This window comes from Physcomitrium patens, chromosome 8 (assembly GCF_059467195.1).
Source record: "Physcomitrium patens ecotype Gransden chromosome 8, ASM5946719v1, whole genome shotgun sequence".
Taxonomy (NCBI): Eukaryota; Viridiplantae; Streptophyta; class Bryopsida; order Funariales; family Funariaceae; genus Physcomitrium; species Physcomitrium patens.
Genome location: NC_143417.1, coordinates 11,971,640 through 11,998,331, shown reverse-complemented (window position 1 = coordinate 11,998,331; position 26,692 = coordinate 11,971,640). Strand labels below are relative to the sequence as shown.

Genomic DNA, 26,692 nt, shown 5'->3' with positions numbered 1-26,692 from the left:
GGACAAGTAGAATCTGCCCCCTGCAAGCCACCCAGAAACCCTAATCCACTTGGAACGTTGTCCGCCCTCCACCCACCGAAACCCTGAGAACCCCTTCCTTTCTTTGCAAGGGCGGGCGAGTTTCAAGGCCATGGCGGGATTCCTTCAATCGCACCGATCCATGGATCCATCATCGGTCACGCGCTCGATGTCACCTCGTGAAACGATTTTCATCGAGATAGAGCCTCTTGGAAAATAGAAAAAGCTAAAGCAAATTCCCTGGCGACGCTAGTACCTTATCCAAGGTCAATTCGCCATGACCCCTCACGGTTGGCTGGAATTCGCTATTGCCATATTTGCAATTTCGTGGGACCGCGGTGTCTTTCTACCTGACTGCATGGTCGTGCGATTGTCAACCAATCCTGGAGAGTTTTTTTTGTTTTTTTCTTCTTTTGATGGTTGTGAAGAGTATTAAGAGTGTGAGGAGATTCACGGCGTAATTTGATTTCAGAGATTGGTAGTCTGCTATGGCGTGCATTGCAGCGTTGTCGAGCTCTGTGGCTGCCGCTGCGGCGACTAGCAACGTTGCCTCGTCTGCTACGAGGTCGCCTTTGGGTGTGTCAGCCTCGTTGTCGCTTAGGAAGAGCCTGATCCATAGCAACAAGGTGGTGTTGAGCTCCCGAAGAGCAGGTGCGTTATGTTGCTTCAGAGGATGATGCTCTAGGGTTTGGAATGGGTGTGAATGGTGTGTCTGTGTTGAGTATTGTGATTACGGATCTGGAATTTCGTTGAGTTCACGGTTAGCTGTAGTAGAGGTCTATTTTGGTGAGTGGTGAATAACAATGAATGACTGCAATTTATTGCTTGATGTTCACCGTCTATGGTTGTGTCCCTACTCGCAGCACTCGTTTGAATATTTTTCGTCCCTCTGCGCTGGTAATTGCTCTAGTTTTATTTATTTATTTATTTTTGTTTAGAACCAATGTGCTCTGCCGTAATTTGATGCATGCGTAGTCTGAGTGCGACTTGATGATAGGGTTACTTCTCATGCTACGGTGACGAAGCCTAGGGCATGCCTTCACATTGTCTTAAACGCATGATATATGCTTTTGATGACAACTATGCAGTTTAATTACATTGTTTTAGTTTGCAGCGATCTGTATCTATTTTTTAATTAGAAACTTTCAATTTGATATTAGATTCTGGAAAACGACCTTTTCTCAGAAAGTTGCTACTACACTTGTTCTTGTGGCATCTGACGAGATTGTTGAGATTATATCGTGTACTTTTAATTTGATTATCTGCTGTTGACACTTCGTGTCCCTCTTCAGTAGTGGCATCGCGTTAGTTGATCGTCCGGTTGTATTGATCTGAAACCGCACGCAACATGCCAGTTACTTAATAGTTGAGCTGGATAGATCAATGCAGTTAAGGCTATGTCTGAAGATTTAACAACTCCACACGTGACCACTCAGCCTGTGATAATATTTACCAGTCTTTACATGAACTATGTCGCAGAGTCTGCGGCCAGAAAAAATCTGTCGATTCGTGCTACCTCAGACAGCTCCGATAGCTCTGCTCAAATTCAAGAATTCGTCGAAGACCTGAAGGTCAAGGTTAGTATCAATGTGTACTGTGTTGCTACCATTGGAACCTCCGCTAGTTTCCAAAACTTTTTCAGCACCGAGAGTCGGATCATTCATGTAATGGCTGACCTGAATATTATCGTCGTAACTGGATTAACTTTGGTATATTGGATCGACAGTGGGACCAGACCGAGAACAAGACTACCGTCGCAATCTACGCTGGAGGTGCTCTTGTGACTCTATGGCTATCATCTATCATCGTCGGAGCCATTAACTCCGTTCCCTTGTTGCCCAAGGTCATGGAGCTTATCGGTCTAGGATACACGGGATGGTTCGTTTACCGCTACTTGCTCTTCAAGTCCAGCCGAAAGGAGCTTGTTGACGACATCGAGGAGTTAAAGGGAAAGATCACCGGTGCTGCCAATGAAGTTGCTGGGAAATAAGCCAGCTTACTGACTGTAGTATTCGATTGTGCTAATGTGACTAAGACTTTGAACGAATTTTTGGTGTATAATTACAGTGTGGATTAACGTGTTGGCTGCAGTACAGTTTGAGTTCTGCCAATTATCTTTTAAGCGGACCCCTGTTTCTGTTTATGAGGTTCAGAGTGTTGGATTTTCGAATACAGTTTGTGGTACATTGAGTCGAATAGATGAACGTTGTGAGGGACGGCTGTTTTGTTGGAACGCAGTAGAGTCTGATGTTTTGGGCTCGTTGATGCCCTTGGTCTATGAACATTAAGATGTGTTCAGTATTGTAGAAAATCTCACCTCTGTGACTCTTTACGGGAGTCACAGTTATGGGTATGTGTTAAGGTGTTACATATGAATCTCTCGAGTAAAGTTCTGAATATGTAGCTCTTTTTCAGACGGAGCGGTCGCCGTCGCGAAATTCTGACACATGGTCACCTTTTCCAATTTGGTACCTGCGTAAAATCCATTGGATGTTGACTTTGTGAGCGCACAACAACTCGATGTTGCTCCCTTTAATAGTTTTCCATAATCGTTCAAACAAGGCAGAATTTTAAGATCACTTGCAGTAGTTAATCAACGAAGTCATTGGCATTTAATCCCAGGGATTTTGCTTCTGTAGAATATGGTCGAAAAGGAATTGTGTGAGGCTTTTGATCATATAAGTTGAATCTTCGGTTCGTAATAGTACATCATTTGGAAAACTTTCCATGAACTTTCAAGCCCAGAGCTCTCAGTATGTCATCTTTGAAGTCTTCGGGAAGAGAAATGTAATGACTCATCAACTGATGTATTATTGCAACTGTGATATTATCAAGCACCGCATGCAGTTATTTTGTGTTATAACTCAATAAGTACTAATGATGACTGTCGAGAGGACAGTTATTGATTGTGAAGACTGTACAAAACATAGTGGACGCCTTGGTCTCGTATCTTTATTCTGCTCGATCACTGCCGCACTGTGAGCCAATCTCAGACGTTGAATGGGAAATAACGTGCTCCCTTCAATACTATCAACCTACTCACACTGATTAATTACGGCTAGGGTTACTGTGCAGACTAAATTAGGCCACCCTGGATTGGTATCTACTGTGAAGTAATCAAGGGTGCACCTTAAGTATCTCCCTGAGCTTTATACACTCGTTAATCCATACACGACGATTTCCACCAGTAATACCATGAAAACTGCACCATCGAAACCTTAGTTTGGGAATGAACTAACTATCATGCAGTACCAGCTCCACTGGTTTCCTTCACAAACGATATACATTGAATCAAAAAGAAGTGTAACAATTGCAAGACATGAACTGATTCAGTAAGTTTGTTCCACGTGAAATGCTTTTTAGTACACTGTGTTTGAAATATAATCAAGTACAAGGCATCGTTCCTGACTTACTCTCATATTTTAGATAGACAAGCTTTTCAAGTCGAGCATTTCCTGTGACGTGAGCGAGTATATGGTCCACGTCGGGATTATCCTTGGTGATGGGTTTAGCTATAGCTAATTGTACATTATATAGCGGAAGCATTATCAACATCATGAGTAGTTCCGGTGGAACTCCGCAGCAATTTTTTTTTTTTTGGCTAGATTCAGTACCCAGGTCACAAGCTACATTGAACCTTCTCAGTCAACTAAAACAGAGTCATTCAGTATTCCAAAATACTATGAACTCGGAGGCCATTCCGTCGAAAAATAGATTGGACGGCAGCAGTTATAGACAAGGAAAGGACCAAGCAAACATCTTTCAGGGCTTTCATGGCCTCCCTGTTATGGAAGGCACGACCTTGAACAAGAGCCGGTTCGTTTGCTTCTAAATCCCCCGTGGTCGGTTCCATATCCATTTTAACTACCGTCTGGTCTCCACCCACGTGCATCGTAATTTCCGCTCCATACCTGAAACCATGTCCCGTCAGTCGCTTTAAACGCCTCGTTATACTTCCAAAAATATCATATGTTCATATGAAATTTCCACGAACCTAACAGGCTGTAAGAAACCGTGAATGATACGCACAAGCTACTGAATTCCTGTATGAAGTACACGCCACAAGGCAGAAAATCAACCCGAAATACGAGGATTAAGATGCAGACTTTAGTGTTTTGATGTTGGTGCAGTTTTTGGAGGAACGCAGACCGCCCTGATGAGCTTCTCAAGTAATGGCCACACTCAGATGTTCCTTTCCGAAACCTCGATGGTCACTGTAGAAGTGTAATACAAGGATTTTGCGTAGTATACAACAAGGATGAAGAGCAACAAAAGGGAGCTCCCAGAGTAAGCTGAGTGATGAGTAATGTCTCTTTGCGCGCGAGAGAGAGAGAGGGCGAATGGGAAATCTAAGGATGATGACTTGTTGAACTGATCAGACCTTTGGCCTCTTCAAGAATTGGTTCTGTGCACAATTTGGTCTTCATTGATTACTGAAGCTGACAATTTAGGCAGTCCCAATATCATGTCTCAGAACAGTGCATTTCACTGCATTATGGTCGGAATTTGAAGTGCACATGAAGCGCAGTGAATTGAGCATTGACAATGCACGCTTCACCTGCTATAGCTTTTACAAATGAAGGTATATAACCCATAAATCCGGTTCGGTAACGCTCGTCTCTCCTACATTTGATGAATTCAGTTGTAATGTGATCCATCAGCGTGCTTGCGAACGAAGTCCAACTGTGTTCGAATTTCTTCGACCAAGCCCCCGATCACTCCTTGTCAACACTCGAGCACTATGTTCCTCTCGAGGTGCTCATTCCATCAGTGCACAATAACCTCCGAAGGTTACTTTAACGGCTCTAAACCTCTACTGTATGAATCTTCAAAGCTTGAGAGGTGGTAAACAGAATCATCAACACATTGGTGAAACACTTACTAATGTCAGGAAAACATCTTAACAGAAAAGTGTTATGATCTAAACTCTAAATTTAGCGACTTGCATTTAGATAATTTGGGGAAAACAAGAAAACATATATTTTAATAGATAAAAATGTGGTAAAAACATTAAAACAAAACCAATTTGAGTGAAATTATTGAAGATTACAGATCATGCTAGTAAAAACCGGTATCTTTAATTAGAAGAAGACTGCATAATAAATTTAGATACCGTAAGACGTTTGAAAAAATATGGGTTAGAAATCAAAAACTAGCTATTCAAACTATAAAGAACTACTTAGCATGAAATTATAACCTTCCAATCATAATACAACCAAACATCCACCAATTGCACACTAATTACTAAATAATCATTGTCTCATACAATAAAAGATGTGAGAGGTGGAAATTATGTTTAAAGGATAAAACAGTGAATGACAAAATGCCACATTGTTTTTATTGGAGAACAAATTATGTTTATTGGAGTGGAAAAAGATAAACCAAGATTTTGGAAGAACATCTAATGAAAGCATGAAGTTTTAGAGTCTACCTAAATTTTCTTTTTTTAGTATTAAAAAGAGACGAATTTATTATGACTAAAATAAAATAAAAGTTGCTGAAAAAAAAATTGAGTTTCAATTAAAAGAAATCTATTTCACTTTTGTAGAGGGACTAACAAGGGAGATCAACAACTCTTGGATTCTTTCTTTCACCATTAAATTACATAAATTTTCTCAAAGAAATCTCAATACGACTCTCTTCCTCACACGTCACAAATACAAAAAAATAAAAAAATAAAAAATCTATCAATCTGCAAAGGAATAAAATCCTTTTCTAATAATGAAATAAAATAAAATAACTGAACCTTTTGGGATACTCCTGAGATCAAGTGTGGGGCAGAGGTGAATAAACTCTGCAGCCCAAATAATGAGATATCCTGCAACAGATTTCAAGACACTACGGCAGATGGAACCCATCAAGTCTCCTATTTATTTTTATTTTTATTTCATTTTACAAGCCTAGTAGAGTTCTTGAACTAACTAGGTCATTAAGACTGCCTTCAGCTGCACTCACATCCAATGTCACAAATCCAGTTTTGAAACAGACTGAGTTGTTGCCAGTTATTGGAGCTGTTGCTCATAACTGAAAATGTTCACATTTTATTGTCTCTGAAACATGTTTAGTGTTATATTTGGAAGGATATAAAATTAAGAGTTAAAAAATGGTCATACTTAAGTCCTTTCATTGTTTTTGCATTACTTGTTTAGTTTTTTCACAAATAGATGTTATTGACTTAGATGAATATCAGTTGGAGTTTTTGGAAGATGTTTTTAAGGTGGGAAATGTCTTTGAGTTAAAGAATAACCGAAGTTCTTAAAAAATGTTTGCTTGTTCAATGGCTTGGAAGTTTTGATAGTCTTTTATGTAGACAATTCTGATGAAAAAAAATTTCAATGAAATGAATAAAGAGCATGAACTGGCCTTTTGATGGGTCAACTGTTTCTTTAATTTGATTGATTATTTTCAATTTTATATTATTAACCATGATATTAATTTTAGCATAAAGTAAAAATATTAAAGCAAAATTCTTAACTAAAATTTATATGAAGTTCATAGGAGATGCTTTTATAATAAGAGATTCAGTAAATATTGCACAAACTATTTTTTTTGTTATATATTTTTTACACAAAGATTGATTCAAAATAATACACAACTTTTCTATTAAAATAAAAAAATATTTCAATCATTTCAAGTTTGATAGTGATATAATTAACTATTTAAATTAGAATGTTATACATTTATTTAAGGGCACAAATATTTTGGTAGTTTTCTTTCCAAATGTTTGGTACCTCCTTCCAAACTTTCTAGTCTGTTTCCCTTGGAAATAGTATTATGATTTTTTTCTCTTAGTTGCTAAGTTCCTAGATTGAATGCCCACCCTCTTGGTAGAGAAGAGCCTTGGGGGATACCAAAAGATCCATGGAAGAGTACTGAAATATCTATGCTCTTTTTATTGTAACTTTATAAAAAAAAAGATAAATTTTAAGGATACTTAATAATATCATTTAAGAAAAAAATAATATTTAGGTAGATTTCAATTCATATGATAATAAAATAGATCATCATCTAAAATTATATGTAATTAAACTTACAATAATAAAAGTTATAAGTTTTATATAATTTGAACATATTTATGTTGTTATAATTAAAGCAAAATCTATCACATTTTTTCTTTGAACTAAATTTTATTTCAAAGAATATCATATTTTATTCATATAATAATTTCAATTGTGCAAGAATAGATAATTTATTATATTGATAGTTTATTTATGTAATTTTTTTCTTTTTTCTTCTAAAAATAACTTAAATGTATTATAAAAAATTACTATTATAGATTATTCTTGCACATAGAAAATTTATTACAATATCAAAAATCCTTAATAGAGAAAAATCTGATTTTTTTTAAGTTATATGAAAATGTAATCATTCATTTTTAAAATATTATTTTTATTACTTTAAAATATGCTACAAATTATAAACTTAATAGAATTATAATTTGATTATAAAAAAATTATTTAAAAATTTCATGACAATTATAAAAGGCATATAATTATTTATTTGAATATGGATAAAGATTTATTTATTTCTTTTTTTTTAATAAAGATTATCTTAAAAGTAACTATTCTTATTTTAAATTAATATTTTACATTTAAATATAAATAGTGATTGATTCAAGATCAAGGTTTAGCTTTTTTTAAAGATATTTATCATATATAAATATAAAAATTTATGAGAGATTTAAAATATAAAATTATAATTATTAAATTAATTTATATTTGAAGTAATGTACTTAGTATAGAATACATTCTTGCTTCACTACACACCACTTATTTTATAGCATCTTTTTAATTTAAATAATATCTATAATTAGAATCTTTATATTTCAAAATACAATGCTAATATGCTAAAAATCTAATTTCTTTTTATTATATATATATATATATATCCAATATAACATTGTCATTGAGTATGCAAGAGAGATTTCATAAGCTTCTTAAGGTTTCTTCTAGAAGCATCATTTGGAACCATAGCAAGATCCATCTGTTTCTTAGAAGGTTCTGTTGTGGAAGCCATAGCTCACAAGAAGAGAGTCCCTTAATTTTTTGATTTGTGATTGGATCTATCTAAATATTTTTCTTTCTCGTTTTAGCAAGTATGACTGACCTATATCAACTAAGAGTACTAATGATCCTTGATAATGTTAGGGATCATATACAAGACAAGGATTCAAGACCAAGGAATGGAATTAATTTGACATTAAAACAATAATTAGATAAAAGACAAGAAGGTTCTAGCTAGACCACAAGAAGTGAGTTGTCGAGACTGAGGATCTTCTCAGTCTCAACTCCTATATATACTAGGTCTTAAAAAGCTTCTTAAGAAATTTCTATGAGCCTTGAAAACAAAGTAAGTCTAAGATCCTTCTTTAGCAACTTCCTAAATCATCTAAAGCCTCCTAAAACCTTCTAGGACCTCCTATGACCTTCTAAAACTTTCTTAGAATCTACTAGAATCTTCCAAAATCTTCAAGATTCTCTTAGAACCTTGAAGAGCCTTCTTAAAATCTATTAGTACCTTCTAGAATCTTTTAGAATCTTCTAAAATCTTTTGGAACTTACTTCAATTGTATGTCCGTGACATCACCTCCTCTTCTAGCTTCGAGGTCTCCAAGAAGCAATGTTGCAGCAAGCTAGTATATGTACAAGAAGTTGAAGATCTATCGCATGATCTCCACTATATATTTCAGTTATTTTTTGTGAGGCAAATGATTCATAGGCCCTTGTAGCCATTAATAATACTCTAAGCCTTCTACTTATGATCAAACATGAACTTCGATATCTTTATTATGAAATTGTCCTACAAACACTCCTTCTAGACGTCCTTCATAGGTAAGTTCTACCTCAAATACAATTATCAATGACCTATTATTAAGTATCCTTCGATGTCTTCATGGTTCAGGCCATTCTTCCTCTCGAGATCATCTCTACAAGCTACTTGGTTGAGATGGTATGATCGATAAGGCGTTTATCTCTTGACTATCTATATCATATAAAGTAAATAAGATCAAAAGAATATAAACAGGCTATGGTCGTGAACTCAAACTATTGACTTATACTATTCTAAAAATTTGACAACAACTACCTCTTTAAAGATTGCCTCCTCTCCTTCTTTATGAAGCCAAAAACTAAGAATCTTCATAGTGAAGCCATCTTATCAAGCTACTGTCCTTCATTTTGCTACTTTTGGTCTGGATGGATGTTGTTGATGGAACCTTCGAACCTTCATTTGTGAATTTATAAGATTGCCAATTAGTTCCTACATGCAATTGTTGATATCATATGTGAGCTAATGGACCAAATATTCAAGCCTTCTATGTCTTATCCTTGAATCTAATACCTCATCTACCTCAAATTTAACATGATTATTGATTTCAACCATAGGAGGTGGTAGTTGTCTTTGACTTGGTATGTTTGATTCTTTATATCTTTTCAAAAGTGAAACATAAAAGATTGAATGAATCCTCATGGATGAAGGTAATTCTAAGTGATAAGTTATATAATTAATTTGTTTCTAAATCACAAATGGTCCTAGCCTTCAGTAGTCCAACTTATCACATGGCCTATTGATTTTTATATTGCACCAAAGAAGCTATACTTTGTCACCAATTGGGAATGGAGGATGTTCCTTCTTAAATTCATTTGCCAATAGTTTATAACATTGTTGAGTCCTTTCTAGGTGAGTTTTCATAGTTGCTTAAAGTTTGGCCATCTTTGTAGCAAACTCATCTATTGCTGGATTTGTCGACTTTGAAGATTCTATCATATCCAATTTTGGATGATGATCATAGTTTGAGTAGAATAGTGTTTGTTATGTAGATGCATGGATTGTATTGTTATATGCAAATTCTACCAATAACAAGTAAGAAGTCTAATCGTCTTGTTGATAGTTGATGGTACACATCAAATATTAATAAAAAATTTCATTGACTTACTCTGTTTGGCCATTAGTTTCAAGGTGGAAGGTAGAGAAAAGATTGATGTCAACCTTAAGAATCTTGAAAAGTGCCTTTCAAAACCTTGATACAAATTGTGGTCCAGGATTTGACTCAATGTCGTCTAATAACCTATAGTAATGATAGGCATTGTCAATAAAGAGTCTTGCCATCTCTTTACTTGTAATTGACTTCTTGTAAGATACAAAATATACTATGTTGGTCAATTGATCAACAACTACAAAGATAGTATCAAATGAATTTGATGGTGGGAGATCTGTAATGAAATCTATAGAGATAGATGACCATGGTTGTCTTGGAATAGGAAAGGATTGAAGAAGTCTATATAGCTGATGTCAAGGGTTCTTTGTCCTTAAATAAGTATCACATAATAATACAAAATTATTTAACATATTTCCTTATTTTAGGCTACCAAAAGTCTCTAGACATAAATTCCAAGGTCTTATTGAATTCAAAATGTTCGGTTGTAGGAAAGTCATGGCATGTTTGAAGAACGTGTAGATAAGTTGGTCCTTCAGGATAACAAATGTTCTTCAAAGAACAAGAGATTGTCTTCATACTTGAATTTACAAGACTCTTCAGGAAGATTGTTTGTAAGATGCTTGATATTAACAACAAGAAGGTCCGTGTTTGAGGCTTTATAAATCTGTTTAAGAAATGATAAATCTATAGGCATTGATATATTGGTTACTCAAAGATGAAATTGCTCAAGTTTTAATAAGGTTGTCCATTGTTGATTATATGCTCCCTCGTCTTCTTTTGGTTCAAGGTAGGAACATCTTGATTATGCATTTGATAATCCTTGTTGGCTCTCGGGTCGATATGTGATGCAAAAGTCAAATGGTGATAAAGATATATTCCAACATGCTTGGCAACAGTTCAATACTTGGGCTGATATGAAGTATTTAAGATTCTTGTGATCTATATATATAGTCACTTGATGAAAGGAGCCTTCAAGAAAGTGGTGCCATTATTAGATAGAATCTACAATAATAAATAGCTCTTTATTATGGATTTCATAATTAATTTCTACCAGTGAGAATTTTTTAGAATGGAATGTAATTAGATGAAGTTTTCCATCTTCTCCATATTATGACAAAAATGCTCTCAATGCAAAGTCTGAGGCATTAGTCTTCATAAAATAGGGCTTATTAAAATCTGGATGTATCAAAATTGGAGCTGTTGTGAAAGCATCTTTTAAGCTTTGAAAAGTTTTCTCTGCTTTGAGGCCTAGTTTAGTTTGTCCTTACATATCAACCGCGTAAGTAGAGCAACAATCTTGGAGTAATTTTTAACAAAAATCCTGTGGAAGTTTACAAATCTAAGAAAGCATTGCACATTAAATACAGTTTTTGGCTTTGTTCAATCAATGATTGCTTGTACTTTCTTTGGATCTATAAAAAGGCCTTTGTTAGAAATAATATATCCAACAAATTCGACATGAAGTGCATGAAATACATACTTTTCTAGCTTTGCATATAGCCTAGCACTTTGTAGCTTTTCAAGCACAAGGCGGATATGTTTTTCGTGGTCTTTTGGATTCTTGAAAAAGTTCAGAATATCATCGAAATAGATTACAATAAAGTCATTAAGATACTTGTAAAATATGTCATTCATTAAATATTGGAATATGGCTGAAGTATTGGTAAATCCAAAAGGCATGATATTGTATTCAAAATGTCCATACCTGGTATAAAATATTGTCTTCTATTTATCTCCTTCCTTAATGTATATCAAGTTATATGTACCTCATAGATCAATCTTTGTAAAGATCTTTGCTTTGCTAAGTTAATTAAGAAGTCCAAATATCAATGACAATGGATATTGATTCTTTATCGTGATTTTATTAAAACTACAATAATTGACATACATTTGTAAGAATCCATGTTTTTTCTTCACAAAGAATATTGAAGCACCAGATAGTGATTTAGAATCTCAAATAAAATTCTTAGCCATATTTTCCTCAATGTACTCTTTTAAAGCCGCAAGCTCAATTTGGCATAAATTATAGATGGGTCCAAATGGTGGTTGAGCACCTTTTTGAAGGTCAATTGCACAATTGTAAGGGCAATGCTTTGACATGATATCTATATTTTTTTTTCAAATACATCTGCAAAATCTGTATATGCCTCTGAAATTGTTGTTGTAGCAATCATAGGTTTCGATTGTGGATTTGCATAGACAACAAACATAGTACCTTGTTTAGCTACCTTTACAAATGCTCTAGCTCCAATAAATAAATGTTGTTTAAGTTTTGGCTTGTTGGGTGTTAGAAGCTTTTTTTTATAGATGTAGGGATTCTATGATCTATTAGAAGAAATTTGAACTTTTGTGATATCCAATCTATCTATGGATTATATTTTTCAAGCCATAAAAGTCCTAAAATAACTCGACTTGATGGTAATTTAATGACATTAAATACTATTTGGATGCTATGGTTGTCAAAGGTTATTTCTAATAGAATTGTTTCATAAATAACATCTCCAAAGGATAAAGATCGACCATCTATTACTTCTATATGTACGGCTTTGGATTTTTTGACCATATAGATTTTGTTTGATGTAGAAAATTATTAGTCAATAAAACATACAAAGGCTCTTGAGTCAAGTAATGCATGACAATCTAGTTTTATGATTCTTAACCGTATAGGTATAGTAAAACAATGAAAAAGTCTAGCAGAGAGTATAAGACCTTTTTTTGGTTCGTGATAGTGAAGAATTCAACTGCATGGTCCCTAATATGGTTGGACACCCTTATTTTCTTACAATACTTTTGTTGATGTGGCCACACTCTTCATTTGATATATATGTTAATATTTTTTTGAAAAATTATTAATCTTATGGCCAGATTTTTCACAATATAAGCATAGGCCAAGTTTTTTTTGACACTTTTCTTTTTTCAAAAAGAAGTTTGAAGCAAATTGCATCAATCTGTATATCTTTTGCTTCCAACTCTTTATTAGAATTAGGTGGTGAAGAAGCTATAGAATAATTGGTGTATATATGTGACGTAATTAAAGAACGTTTATCTTATTGTCATTAATATAAATGGTTATGGCACTTCATAGCTTAGCTAATGGCTTCATTGAGTATTAGAAGTTGTGGCATAGACAACAATAAGTCCTTCACATCATCTCTTAATCTCCAATGAAATTAGCTCATCAATGCATCTTGTTTCCAATTTATATCACATGCTAATTATCAAAAATCTAATGCATATGTTGATGCAAAGTGCATTCCTTGTCAAAGACTTTGAATTTTAGTTGTAGATGAATAAATCTTATCATATTCACCAAATGCTTTTGTAAATGCTGCCAAAAATATTTCAAAATTATGCAATATAGGAGAATTATTTTTAAATAATGGGGCAAACCAAGATAAAGCTTGATCCAAGAATAAGGTTCCAATGAAACCAATATGAAATGCTTCAATGGAATATCATTGAAGTTGAAGCAAGGTGATTAATTGTACTTAGTTTACAAAGCCACAAAATTTTGAGTAGGTACCATTGAACTTTTTTGGAAGGCTGATCCTTCATTCTTTTATTGTTATTATTGTCAAATCATTGCTTTGAGTGGATGCACTTCTCATGTTTGAAGTAGACATAGTTGTTTGAGAATTTGAAACCTCTGTTGCGATTTGATGTGGCTCTTGACCATTATGTATGGTCATATATATTTCTTCATTCTACTTTGATAAAGTCTCTGTCCTAATCCTCAATGCTTTGAGAGCATTAATAATAGAATCTAACTTGATCTCTTTAGAATCTATCATTATGAATTTTCTATCTTTTAGAATAGAAAATCAAAGAAATATACGCCTTTAAAAGAAAAAAATATGATCTATGATATAAAGAAAAGAAACCAAAAGAATTTTAAGAAAAGAACAATATTACTCTAAAAGAGGATAATCTGCAACCTCTAAAATGCTACAGTTCTCTAAGAAGAGAGGTAATCCACTCTCTATGAAGAAAGATCAAGCTCCTAATATTGTTTTATGACAATCTTGATAAATTTTTAGGAACCATATACAAGACAAGGATTCAAGACGAAGGAATGGAATTAACTTGACATTAAAACAATAATTATATACAACAGAAGAAGGTCTTAGCTAGACCACAAGAAGTGAGTTGTCGAGACTGAGGATCCCCTCAGCCTTGACTTCTATATATATTAGGTCTTAAGAAGCTTTTTTAAAGGTTTTTATGAAGCTTGAGAACAAAGTAAGCCTAAGATCCTTCTTCAGCAACTTCCTAAATCATCTAAAGCCTCCTAAAACCTTCTAGGACGTCCTATGACCTTCTAAAACTTTCTTAGAATATATTAGAATCTTCCAAAATCTTCGAAAACCTCTTAGAACCTTCAAGAGTCTTCTTAGAACCTACTAGTACCTTCTAGAATCTTTTAAATCCTTCTAAAATCTTTTGGAACCTTTTAAAATCTTCTCAAACCTTCTTCAGTTGTATGTTTGTAACAAATAGAGACCTTTTTTCAACATATATTCTTCCTCCCATCAAATAAATAATTTATTTATTTTATTTTATTTTAAAAAATAAATAAAAGAGGTACTTTATTACCTTGTGGACTATAAATTATAAATAATGTAACTATAGTAGTGTAGTTGGAACCAATTGATATAATTGACATAACTTTAAAATAATACAACTAGCAATATAATTGACTTTGGAAGAAAAAAGGCCTTTGCTAAGTAGTTGATCTCAACTGAAAAGACATTGTCCAATGCCATCAATTTCTACAAAAATTGGAAGAAAAACCTTCTCATAGGCCTAGATAAGATCTATTTAGAATTTGCATCTAATATGATAGAAAAGAAGCCCTTGCAATACCAACATTTTTCAAACTTTTAAAGTAATTTGATACTATTGGCTTCCTTGGATTTTTTTATCTTATACATATAGTTGATCATTCTATCTTACCATAATTTATGATTCCAAGCTATATATTTTGTGATAGTTTGTTTAAATATCAGAAAAACTTATTTAAAATTATATCTTTTTTTTTCTATCTACAATATCTAGAGTACCACTATCCAAATCTGTATCTATAGCAAGCTAAACTGGTCAAATTTTTGGAAGATTTTCATTGACAATAAGCCTTGATGCCGAGAGAGATGCTGCCACAAGCCAAACATGCTAGCAATATTGTTGTGTAGTAACATAGTGATTAGGTGAAAGAAGAAATAAAGCATTTTATCATAGAAGAATCTAATAAAAAGATATAGTAAAAAATAAAAAATAAATAATAAAAAGGTAATAAAAACTTTAGTCTTAATATTATTTTTTTATAAAAGAGACTTGTATTTATTTTGTAGGAGCATAAATAAGCCAAATAAAAGTAAATAAGATAAGTAATTGATATAAGTATATTTAAGAAAAGATTAAGAATAGATTTTAGCAAAAATTACCTCAAAATATAAAAAATTGATATTCAAAGTAGACTAATTGTGAACCAAGATGAAAATCAAATCTTGAGGCACAAAAACACATACCTACAGCAACTCTAGTGTTCTTCAATTGATCAGAGAGTAGAATTTGAGAGCAAACAAGAAAAGTTCTTTAAGCATTTATTTGAGGTGATTTGAATATATAATAACTTTGTAATGGCTTTGCAAAGTTAGAGTTGTTTTCAAGTCACTTTGGATTTTGAAAAATTTAAAGAGTTGGTAATTTGGACAATTGTGTGGGATATATATATGATCTATGGATGATATTTTTTTAATTAAGTGATTATTATTGTACATAATGTATGTTGCAAGTTTAAACTCGATCTGATAATTTATTTAAATTTTATTGAAGCTCAAGCATATTGAGGTCTCAAGAATTAGAATTTGGTAGTCTAATAAGAGTTTCTAAGATATCTATCAATCTATTACTTGGATTGAAGTCAAATTTTGCATATAAGTAATAAACTTGACTTCCAATAATTGTGCAAAGTTTGAAACTTATTAAGTAGTAAAATTGAGAGATTTTGGCTCTAAAGTATTAGCATCAAGGTTGGAGAAGGAGGCTTGAAAATATCTAAGTGGATTTTAGAAGTTATCTTCTATTTGATATATTAGAGTTTTTTCAAAAAAAATTTACTCGGTGCCAATTTAGTTAGTAAAAAATGTACAAAGTTTGAGTTGAAATCAATAATTTGATTATTAATTATTGATATTTCAATGTATTGTAGGATTTAAGATTTATTTAGGGCTTGATTAGGTTTTATAAAGATTATTTAAGGATTTGGTTTAGGATTTTTTTAGATTTAGAATTTAGTTAGAGTTTCATTAGAATTTGATTTGATTAGAATTTATTTAGGATTTTACTAGAATTTCATTAGGATTTCATTAAGATTTGTTTAAGATTTGGTTGAGATTGGTTTTAGTTTCATTAGAATTTATTTAAGATTTGGTTAGGATTGATTTAGGATTTTATTAGGATTTGGTGTAAGGCTTGGTTAGAATTGATTTAAGCCTTTATTAGGATTTGGTTAAGATTCAATTAAGATTTATATTTTTAATATTTTTTTAGAATTTTTTTATTATATATATTTCTTTAAGGTTAATTTATAATTTCTTTATGTTTCTTTTGTAAGTTCTTTAAGGTTTGTTTAAAATTTAATTAAAGATTGATTAAAATTGTTATAATCTAATTGGAATTTATTTAGAATTCTATGAGAGTTATTAGGATCTTTTTGTTACAAGTTCCATTTTATCTTCCACAACCAAGTGCTTGGTGCATTCTCAAGCAAACTTCACAAAATACAACACTATAAAATAGGACATTGAGAATGTAAATTTTCCATTGTCATGCATAGTAAGCAAAGTTGTACTTCCAAAATCAATGGAATATGGATTTATTTAATTATTTTGGACAAATGAGACAACTTGGTGAAATTATGTGGTTTATTTGCCGTCTCAATATATTGATTGTAATAGTTTGGTGCCACAATAACCACAACAAACTAGCTTCTTTAATAGTCCAATTCTTGATCCATATTAACTTCCACTAGAGCCAAAATTTGGTATACAAAAACCTAAGTCATTTTGTCACAATTAGAAAAGAAATTATGACCTTCTTGAGCAACAATTCTTGCCTAAGCTTAGCATAATATAACAATAATGGTAATGGGTCCTTTGACAAGTCCTCAAACACTCCAATTTTTATCACTTAATTCTTCACTATCATGAAATACTCCACTCTCATTGCTTGTATATATGTATGTATATATATATATATATATATAAAAAAATCAAGTAGCCTATGTTTGAAAGTAGCATCAAAAAATCCCATTAGCTAGAGCAATTAAGGGCACTGGTTGCCAATGTATATTTGTGTGGATGTGTATTTTTTATTTTTATTTTTATTTTTAAATTTTAATTGCAGCAAGGGACACTGATTGGCTATCAAGGTATATTGTGTGTGTATGTGTGTGTGTGCATTCTTATTTTTTTTATTTATATTTTAATTGTAGTAAGGGGCACTGACTGGCTACCAAGATAGATATATTGTGTGTTTGTGTGTGTTTTTTAATTGCTTTGATTGGTAACAGAGGTATATTATGTGTTTATTTATTTATTTGATTGGCTGCCAAACATGTACTCAAAGTTGGCAACGCCAATGAGTTTAACCACTAGTATAGTATAGTATATATATATATATATATATATTTAAGCACATGAACATAGATGTTCAGCTCATCTGTTCATGCAAATTGTCTTTATGGTCACTTTATATCAATTACATTTTTAAAAAACTTCTCCTTTTTCTTACTCTTGATTGGTTTGTTACTGTGTGTGAAGAAGCTTCTAGGAAGCATGTATGTGTTTTAAGCTGAAATTGTGGGTGGTTATTGATCTCACAGCCACCAACCAGAACACCAACTCCCCCCCCCCCCCCCCCATCCCTTTCATTTAAGACCCCCCACCCCACTTCAACCCCCTACTGTGGACTCTTAAGACCAGGACGAAGACTACTAGGACTCTGCTGGCCAAGACCCACCCCCCCCCCCCCCCCCCCCCCCCGCCGTCACTCCCTTTGAGCCCAATGTCAAACCCGTATTCAATACAGAAGCTGCTTCCAAGGCAGCTGGCTTCCGAAACGTACTTTTGTTGTTTTTAATGGTTTGTTTGTTTTTGTTTTTTTGTTTGATGGGTTTGTTGTTGAAGAGGTTCCTGCTACCTTCAATGCCACCAACTCAGAGAGAATCAGGTATGCCACGACTTTACTGCCGCTTCTGCACTTTCTCATCGAAATCATCAATAATCCTCTGTCTCTTGTTTGTTTGTTTATTTATTTTTTGTTTCCTTCATCAATCGTTCGCTTGTAACGTCTTAACCCCAATTTGCATGTTCATTTGTCGGAAGACCTCGATGTGATTCGGTGGCATTTTTTTATGACTAACAGGGATGACCGCCGCCAGAGGGAAAATAAACGAAACAAATAATGTACAGATTGGACGGCGAGAGCTTCAGTTCAAGTCTGCGCTGGGGGTGTCGTGTGTTGTGTTGAAAGAGGCCCCGATGAGTTAGCGCTGTCATTCAATAACGTCGCTGAAGAGACGATCAAGGTTGCTGGGTGCATTGGTGGTCTTGGTCGGGGATGCGTACTATTCTGGAGAGCTTGGGAGTGTTTCATTTAGCTTTTTCATGATGTTTCCCTTTTCTTACCCTTTTTTTTTTTTTTTTTTTTTTTCCTTCCATTCTTTGTCTTTTCTGCTCCAGGATGGAAATTAGATGGGGCCTCAGACGATGAGTCGTACTTAAGAGGTCTGGAGTTGTCGCATTGAGTTGGCCAAGGGTGTACATCGCCGTGAATTTGTATTGGAAGGGTTTGTTCTACTTCCGGATTTGGAAGTTGGGTGCGTGGTAGAAGTGGCAGAGTGTGGTTGAGTGTGGAGAGCATTATTTGGGGCGATCTATATGGGGGAGAAGCTAGAATTTCAGAAGATGACGATGAGTCCAACCTCGGTGGAGGAGCAGAAGCTGAAGCCTGAGAAGGTGCCCTTGCACAAGCGGCGCAAGTGCAGGATATGCTGCGGCGTGTGCTTGGTGGTTTGGATATTGCTTGCGATTGTAGCCGTCGTGCTAAGCCTAACCATTTTCAAGTTCCGAGACCCCAGGGTTTCTTTGGTAAATGCCAAGCTGCAGAACGTCACATTCAACCTCGATATGCTCACCTTGTCAGCGCTCTTGAACATCTCGATATCGGCTGACGTGCGCGTGGACAACCCAAATTACTATGATTTCAAGTACACTAACAGCACGATTGATATGAAGTATCACGTGGATGAAGTGGGCGTGGTTAATCTCGGCGCTGGAACCATTCGCTCTCGAAAGACCGTCGACCTCCCGGCTGTCATTAAGGTGGAGGCAATAAGTCTTGCGGTAAACAGCCTGCAAGATCTTTCCTCCAACGTTGCGACGTTAGATTTGGACACTGTTATGAGAGGGCGCGTCAATTTGGCCAAAATTTACAAGAAACACGTGACTGCAATTTTGAACTGTACTTTAGATATCTTCATCAGCAACCAAACATTGAAGCAGACTGTATGCAAACAAAAGATTAAACTGTGACTGCTTCTATCGATAACTCCTGTATCTATCGCACCAATTCTCTGAGCCACTTAAGTTTGTAGCCCCTTGCTTCGGGCCTACAGAGCGAAACAGTACCAGCCATGGCCAAGGCTTAGACTTACTCAGGTACTTCATCCTTGCTACACATTACCATGCATCTTTCAGTGGATCAGCTTGATTCTATGAAACTAGTACACAGTTGGGAGGATAGAGGTGGAGCAATTAGCCGTTGGTTTTGGAGGCTGCGAGGTTCAAAGCTGCAGGTTCGATTTGCTCATCGTTTTTGCAGATTGTCACTAGATTTAGTCACATCCGTAGGCCAAAATCAGAGCCGATTTCGTACTCGATTTTAAAAAGTTTTTTTTCCTTCCTTTACTAGACATCCGTCTCTAGACTCCTACCCAAGGATTCATCAGGTGGTGGTTGTTCAATTCTGTCTCGTTGATGGGGTTCTCTTGCAAACAGCTTGTAATACGGCGCATATTGTGTAATACCAGTGATTCCTACTGGCATGATCAATCAACTGGGCATTGATGAATCCAAGCCATGAAAGCAGTTAATGCAGTGCCTGTTTTACATAGTAGGGCCGTGGAGTTATGGAGACGCTTGGCACAATCTCTGCCGAACATCCATCACTCGTTCAAGACAGCTTCGGTGTCCATTTCTTAGGGTCCAGTTATGTATATATTACAACATTGAACTGTTGGACTGCAGGCGTTCTATGTTATTGCAGGTCTCAGCACTTTGTTTGTAAATGTCTTTGGTAAAAATTAAGAGTTATAATTTTCAAAAAAGGTGTTGCAATTTAAGATATTTCTATTGACAATAAAAATATGTAATTTTTCTTAACAACAGTGATTATGTTTCATTTCTTTATTTCTTATCTTATTTATTTTTATTACAAGAAAAAATTCACCAAAAAGTTAGAAACTTAATTCAAAAAGAAAAACATATCAAATATGTATAATATATAGAGAGAATTTTCAATGCTACATGACCTCCTTGTAGACAACTAGTTTATAATATGTTTCTTTCTTTTGCACACTTTCCCCTTTCTTTGTTTTGAGAAAGGGTGGTAGCCAAGAAGAAGATAGTAAATGTTTTATGAAAAAGAAGTGAATGTTTTATGAAAGAAAGAGATTGGAAGTTGTGTTCTTCTTTTAAAAAATAAAATAAAAAAAAACTACCTCAAGAACTATTGGTTTCAAAATTTTATGTTTGTTTTTTAGTTTGTTATCTGATTGCCAAAAATACAAAGAAATTAGTTTTTATTTATTATATTTATATCAATATTGAGATTAAATATTGGATTACCAAATGTGCAATAAGCATAGAGACATACATTTTAGTCAATTCAAGTTGTGTGGAAGTTATAAGAGGTGTAGCAATATCAATTGTGGATGTAGCATTAACAATTCTCTTTACATGTATGTATATATGTATATATGTATACATGATTTATACAAAATATTTGAATAGTTAATTTTTTACAATAATCAAAATTTGATTTAATATAACCATGTTTTGATTTAATTTAATTTAAAAATAAAAAATATAAATATATTTAAAATTAATTTAAAATAGCATCATTGCTTATTATAAATTAAAAATCCAAAAAGATTGATATGATAATGAAATTTAATTTAATCTATATGTGATTTAATTAAATTAAAACATAGATATTTTAAATTAATTTATTATGAAATTTAATTTAATTTAATCTAATATGATATAAAAGCTAGGGTTATATTTTGAAAATAAATTCAAAATTTTGCATATGTTTAGAATGTATCAATACATTCAATGATATTATATCTCAAATAAGTACTTTTTTACAACATGGTTCACCTTAAAATTCTAAAGATACAAAATATTGGAAAGTTTGATAGAACGTATTTTAATGTCTAAAAGTATAAACTCACCTTGTTTCTTAAAGTAGAGAAATTTTAATCTATTGCTCATGGTGATGAATCTAAATCAATACTTTGTGCAATAACTAATATTATTATGAACATTGTAAGAGTCTTTTCTTTAACAAAAAAAAAAAAAAAGAAAAAAAAAAAACTCATTACAAAGAGAAAAATATAATAGCTCTTGGAATATTTATTAATATTATAGATCTTACTATATTATCTCATGTAAAGATTTGAACGTCAGCAAAATTAACTTAAGATAAATCGACCCAAATTTTTGAATCTAAAGATGTTATCAAAATGCATCTTAATCTCAATTAAATTTATTAAAATCCAATGTCTCCATGACAAATCATATTCATAAATTCAAACTATTAATTCAACAATGTTGTAGTTGATAGTCAACTCTCAAATAAAGATGTTCATGCCTTGATAGAGAGCATATCTTTCCAATGTCACATGTTCATATGTTCTCTATGTTGGTAACCAAATCTAATTCTTTAGTCATTAATGCATCACTTGATATAATATATTTTTTATTTTTATTTTTATAAATGATATGAATACTTAAGTCAGTATAATATTGTCTTAATAATCCTTACATATATATATATATATATGTATATGAATGTATAAAAAATTCTAATTTCAATAAATATTAGAAAAAAAATTCTAATAACAATAGTAAATGTTTTAATATAAAATTATCAAATAAGACAAGATAAAATACAAAATTATTTTGTAGCTTCAGTTGTAAGAAGCCACAACATTATATTGAAGATTATCAATTCTTAATATTATATGAGAAAATAATAACTATTTATATTAAATTTCAATTAAATTTTATTCAAAATCAAAATAGTTCAAAAAATCATATATTAAATTTTTTTTCTTTATTTGACTAAATTAATAAATTATCTGAAATTAATAATTATTGGTATATAGATACTTGTGCCACCTAACATATCTCTTATGACAAATCAGCTTTTGTAAATTATAAGCGATGGCCTTTTAATTTGTTTAGGTGACAATACTATCTATGCAATTGAAGATTAATTCGTTTAGGTGACAATAGTATCCATGCAATTGAAGATTAAGGAGATATTGCAATAAAATTATTGAAAAATTAAAAAAAATCTAATATTTGATATATTCTTGACATTACTTAAAATCTTTTTTCAATAACACAATTTGACAAAGTTTGTTCATAGCTTAATATTAAAATAAATATATTATATTAAAAAAATAGTATTAATAAAATACTACTACTTGTTTATTGGAAAATGGTGTGGATAAACTTTGTGGCACCAACAAATATAATTCTAGCATAGCCACTGTCCTTGCTATCATCTATAATGAAACTTATTTACAACATCATGTCTTATATTAAATACAAAAGCAATGACTTCATCAAAAAAATCAATATGTACTAGAATATGTGATATAATTAATTATATCTATAGAAAAAATATCATACATAAAATTCTAAAATTAAATCCTAAAAAAATCAATAAATCCATTAGTTTTAAATAAGATTTATCTAATAATTATACCAAAGAATACTAATTAGCCATTGATTTTGAAAATTTGTCATTTTTTCAAAAATAAAACTTAGAAAATAATTCAACTTCCTAAGAGATTCAAATTTAATATATCTAAATATATTTTTAAAATTAAATAAGATATTAAATATTATATTAATAAATTTAAATCCTTTTTAATTGCCAAAACCTATATACAAGTAGCTAGTTTTGATTATACAAAATCATTTTTTCTTATCTTAAAATTAGCTTTAATTTGGCTTATACTTATTTAAGCTACTCCATATGATCTTTAATCATATCAATTGGATCTTAAAACTATGTTTTTCAATAATAATGCAAAAAAAGATATATAGATACTTTTTTTAGTTGATATGCTTATTTTTCTTTGGATTTAAATAAATCACTTTTTTATTGCTTAAATAAATTCTTTTCAAATTTAAAATAATCTTTATATATTTAGTGTTAATATATAGTAAAATATGAAGAAATTAATTGGATATAAAAACTAGCTTTAAAATGGACCAAACTAAAACTTATTATGTGAATTAATAGAAAGGTACTTAGAAAGTAATTGATTAGAAAGACATTAAAGAAATTTTGGTTTGGTTAAGGACTAGACAAAGAACATACAACTGAATCAAATGTAGCCATAAATAATTAAATTTTTATTTTATAAATAAAAAAATATTTTAGTAAATTAGTCAAACATCAACCTTACAAAACAAGCCAAGAGTTTAAAGACTATGTAAGGCAACTAAGAAAATCCTTTTGTTTATTTTAAAAAAATAAATTAAGATATATATATATATATATATATATATATATATATATATATATATATTACCAAAGATTTCTTAAATTTTAGTTGAGTCTTAGAAGAGGTTTTATTAGCAAATAATAGTTTTTTTTTTCTTATTTCTTAAATTCAATTCAAAGGAGAATGAATATAAGTTTAATTTTGGAATTGAATGAATGTTTAATTGCTCCTATCTCTTTTTTTGAGACTATTTGATTTAGTCTAAGGAATTACCTTGGTATTAATTTTTTTAGATTATTTATAAATGTAATATTTTTTAATTATAAATATATCTAATATAAGAATATTTTTGTATTCTATTTCTTCCATTTTTTCTACACTTCTTGCAAATCTAGAGGAAATGGATATTCTAACTACTCCATTAATCTTTTCTTTATTAAGTTCTAATTTGACTAAGATTGAGTTGGTTAATTGATTTTTTATAACCTTCTATATTTTCAATCATGCTATTATGTATATACTCTTTCTTCCAACTTATAGACTAAAAAGTTCTAAGATTCTATTGGATTTTAAGTTGGTTAAATTCTAAGACAAATACTAGGTGAATAAAATTATATAATACTCTTATACTTTATATATTTAATTCCTACTTAAATAGATCTTATTATTTATAAAAATATGATAATATACGTATTATTATTATAATATAATTTTGAGTGATAAACTTATTTTTTTAATTTTTTTTATAAATATTTTTTCATAAAAGTTTGAAATAGATGAAAAAGAAATTTTCATATTATATTTTTTAATTGTTCCATTATTTACTCTATTATCCATAACCTTTAGTTCTTCTTTCAATTGGACCATTATTTTTCTTCTTTAGAAATTTTGAATACCAACATTTGTTTTTCTTCCAATAGTCCGAAGACAATCAACAGTAGGAAGATTAAAACTTAGGAGTTTATTGAGTAACTCCTTCAACTCTCTTATCACTTTTTGTATTCCAAAGAATTTTGGCCTCAATATACTTGGCATTGTCGTGATGTAATACGACTATGTAGTGAAATTATAATCAAAATTGAATTTCTAATTAATATCTAATTATCTTAGTTCAATTATAATTTGAGGTATCTAAACATGGCTTTTATAAAAGCCTCTTAGGTTATTTTCTTATCTTAATAGTTAATAAGTTGAAAGTTAGTTAGTAATTTTACCTTCTAGGTTGTAGAGACTCTTCTACAACCTTAGAAAGACCATCAATTGATAAAATTAGGTTAGAAGAGGTAAATAATTAGTATAGTTGGTACTAAGATTAAGTTGAGAGTAGGATTGGGCTAAAAAATCCTTTGGATAGATTAGATTGATACCCAAGGGTCGGCCGTTTGTGAGATAGGGTCAAAATCAAACCTCTAGCCACAAAAACAATGGCCTGAGGCAAAATAGGGATTCATTTGAAGATCGAAGGATAGAATTTGAGAGCTAGCTTGAAGTTCATTTCAAAGGCATAAGGATTAATTTTGAAGGATTTTGGAGGATTTAGCAATTATTATTCAAAGTCAGGGTTTGTATTGGTGATTTGGGTTTTATATAATATAATTAGGGCTAGCAATTTTGGCTAGTTTATGAAATTTGTGTAACATCTATAGTTGAAAATTTGAGACTGTTTGGATTATTTGGTTTCCTAGGTGTACACAAAATTTTGTGATAATCTAACAACATGGTTTAGAGATATTTGGTTTTTAGCACAAGAGGGTTTTGGAAGTTAGCAGTTTGAGGTTGGGTATGATTTTTATGATATCTAGAGATCTATTAGTTGGATCAATGTGAAATTTGGCATGGTCTTGAAGGACTTGTTGATCAAGCTGCATACCAATTTTGAATCAAAGTTAATAGTTGGAAAGGGAGAAATCACTGCTGGGATTTCTGCTTCACTTTTCAAGTTGGCGGCCTAGTGACATTAGTGCAACTTTTGGAGGTTTTCTCACAATCTGTAAGTTGGATTGGACTAAAAGTTCTTGAGCATATAGAAGACTTAGATTGGCAATTGCAAGAAAAATTTTACATCAAGTGGGCAATCGGATTGGATATTATAGCTTGTTAAAACTCACTAATTATGATTGGGACTTACAAGAAAAATCTAAATTGCTTAAATATGAAAATAACAAGGTAATTGGGATTTATGTATGGTTAAGGCTACTAAGAAGAGTGTTTTTAGCACTTTTGAATTGAAATTCAGATTATGTTCTTCTTGTATGGGTGAAACCTATTAGGGTTTCTTGGATACTTGTGAAACACAACTTCACCTCCTATAGCTAGGTGCTCGATGCATTTCTGAGCAAGATAACATGTAATACAACAGTACACTTCATAATCCTTTCAAAATATTTAGTAGCTAAGTGCTAATATTGACTTCTTGTAAAAAAGGCTTATACTTAATTTTTAGGACTATAAACAAATTAAAATAAAATATATTAGTAAAAATAGTATTAAGAGAATCTTTAGATAGAAATAAAGAATAGCAATGAATAAAAATGACTTAGATAAATCTTAGACTATTACCTATAGATGGCTAATTATAAACTAAGTTCAAAACCAAACTTGAATCTTATAATAAATAGGGTGTGTGTGTGTTTTTTTTTTCTTTTATTTTATTTTTTTTTCCAATTAAAGCATGGATTTTGCAAGTGGATTTGATAAAGATTTTATGAAAATTTCCTTTGAAGGATTTAAGTACATATTGACTTTGTGAAAGCTTTGCATAATTTTGTTGTTTGTAGAATATATATATATATATATATATATATATATATATATATATTGGTAATTTTTATAATTTTTAAAATATATATAAATATAAAAAATTGGATTTATAATAGTAATTGAATTAAATGAGTATTTTTAATTTGAGCTCAATTATAAGATTAAATTGA

General features: G+C 31.7%; 2 protein-coding genes across 2 annotated transcripts; both read left to right on the top strand.

The window, feature by feature from the left end:
* Positions 1-494: 494 nt before the first annotated feature.
* Positions 495-2,482, top strand: LOC112286070 (protein CURVATURE THYLAKOID 1A, chloroplastic). The gene is made up of 3 exons (XM_024527611.3): positions 495-669; positions 1,498-1,595; positions 1,745-2,482. The coding sequence occupies exons 1-3, from the start codon at positions 507-509 to the stop codon at positions 2,006-2,008; spliced, it is 525 nt and encodes a 174-aa protein (XP_024383379.1). The 5' UTR covers positions 495-506; the 3' UTR covers positions 2,009-2,482.
* Positions 2,483-18,041: 15,559 nt separating this feature from the next.
* On the top strand, positions 18,042-20,103 carry LOC112285493 (uncharacterized). The gene is made up of 2 exons (XM_024526370.3): positions 18,042-18,184; positions 18,380-20,103. The coding sequence occupies exon 2, from the start codon at positions 18,895-18,897 to the stop codon at positions 19,546-19,548; it is 654 nt and encodes a 217-aa protein (XP_024382138.3). The 5' UTR covers positions 18,042-18,184; positions 18,380-18,894; the 3' UTR covers positions 19,549-20,103.
* The last annotated feature ends 6,589 nt before the right edge of the window (positions 20,104-26,692 follow it).

What these genes read in the sequence shown, in the direction of transcription:
- LOC112286070 (XM_024527611.3), top strand. Translation starts at nt 507, where the DNA reads ATGGCGTGCATTGCAGCGTTGTCGAGCTCTGTGGCTGCCGCTGCGGCG. An exon ending in GTTGAGCTCCCGAAGAGCAG is followed by an intron (nt 670 to 1,497) that starts GTGCGTTATGTT and finishes ACTATGTCGCAG; the next exon opens with AGTCTGCGGCCAGAAAAAAT. An exon ending in TCGAAGACCTGAAGGTCAAG is followed by an intron (nt 1,596 to 1,744) that starts GTTAGTATCAAT and finishes TTGGATCGACAG; the next exon opens with TGGGACCAGACCGAGAACAA.
- LOC112285493 (XM_024526370.3), top strand. Translation starts at nt 18,895, where the DNA reads ATGGGGGAGAAGCTAGAATTTCAGAAGATGACGATGAGTCCAACCTCG.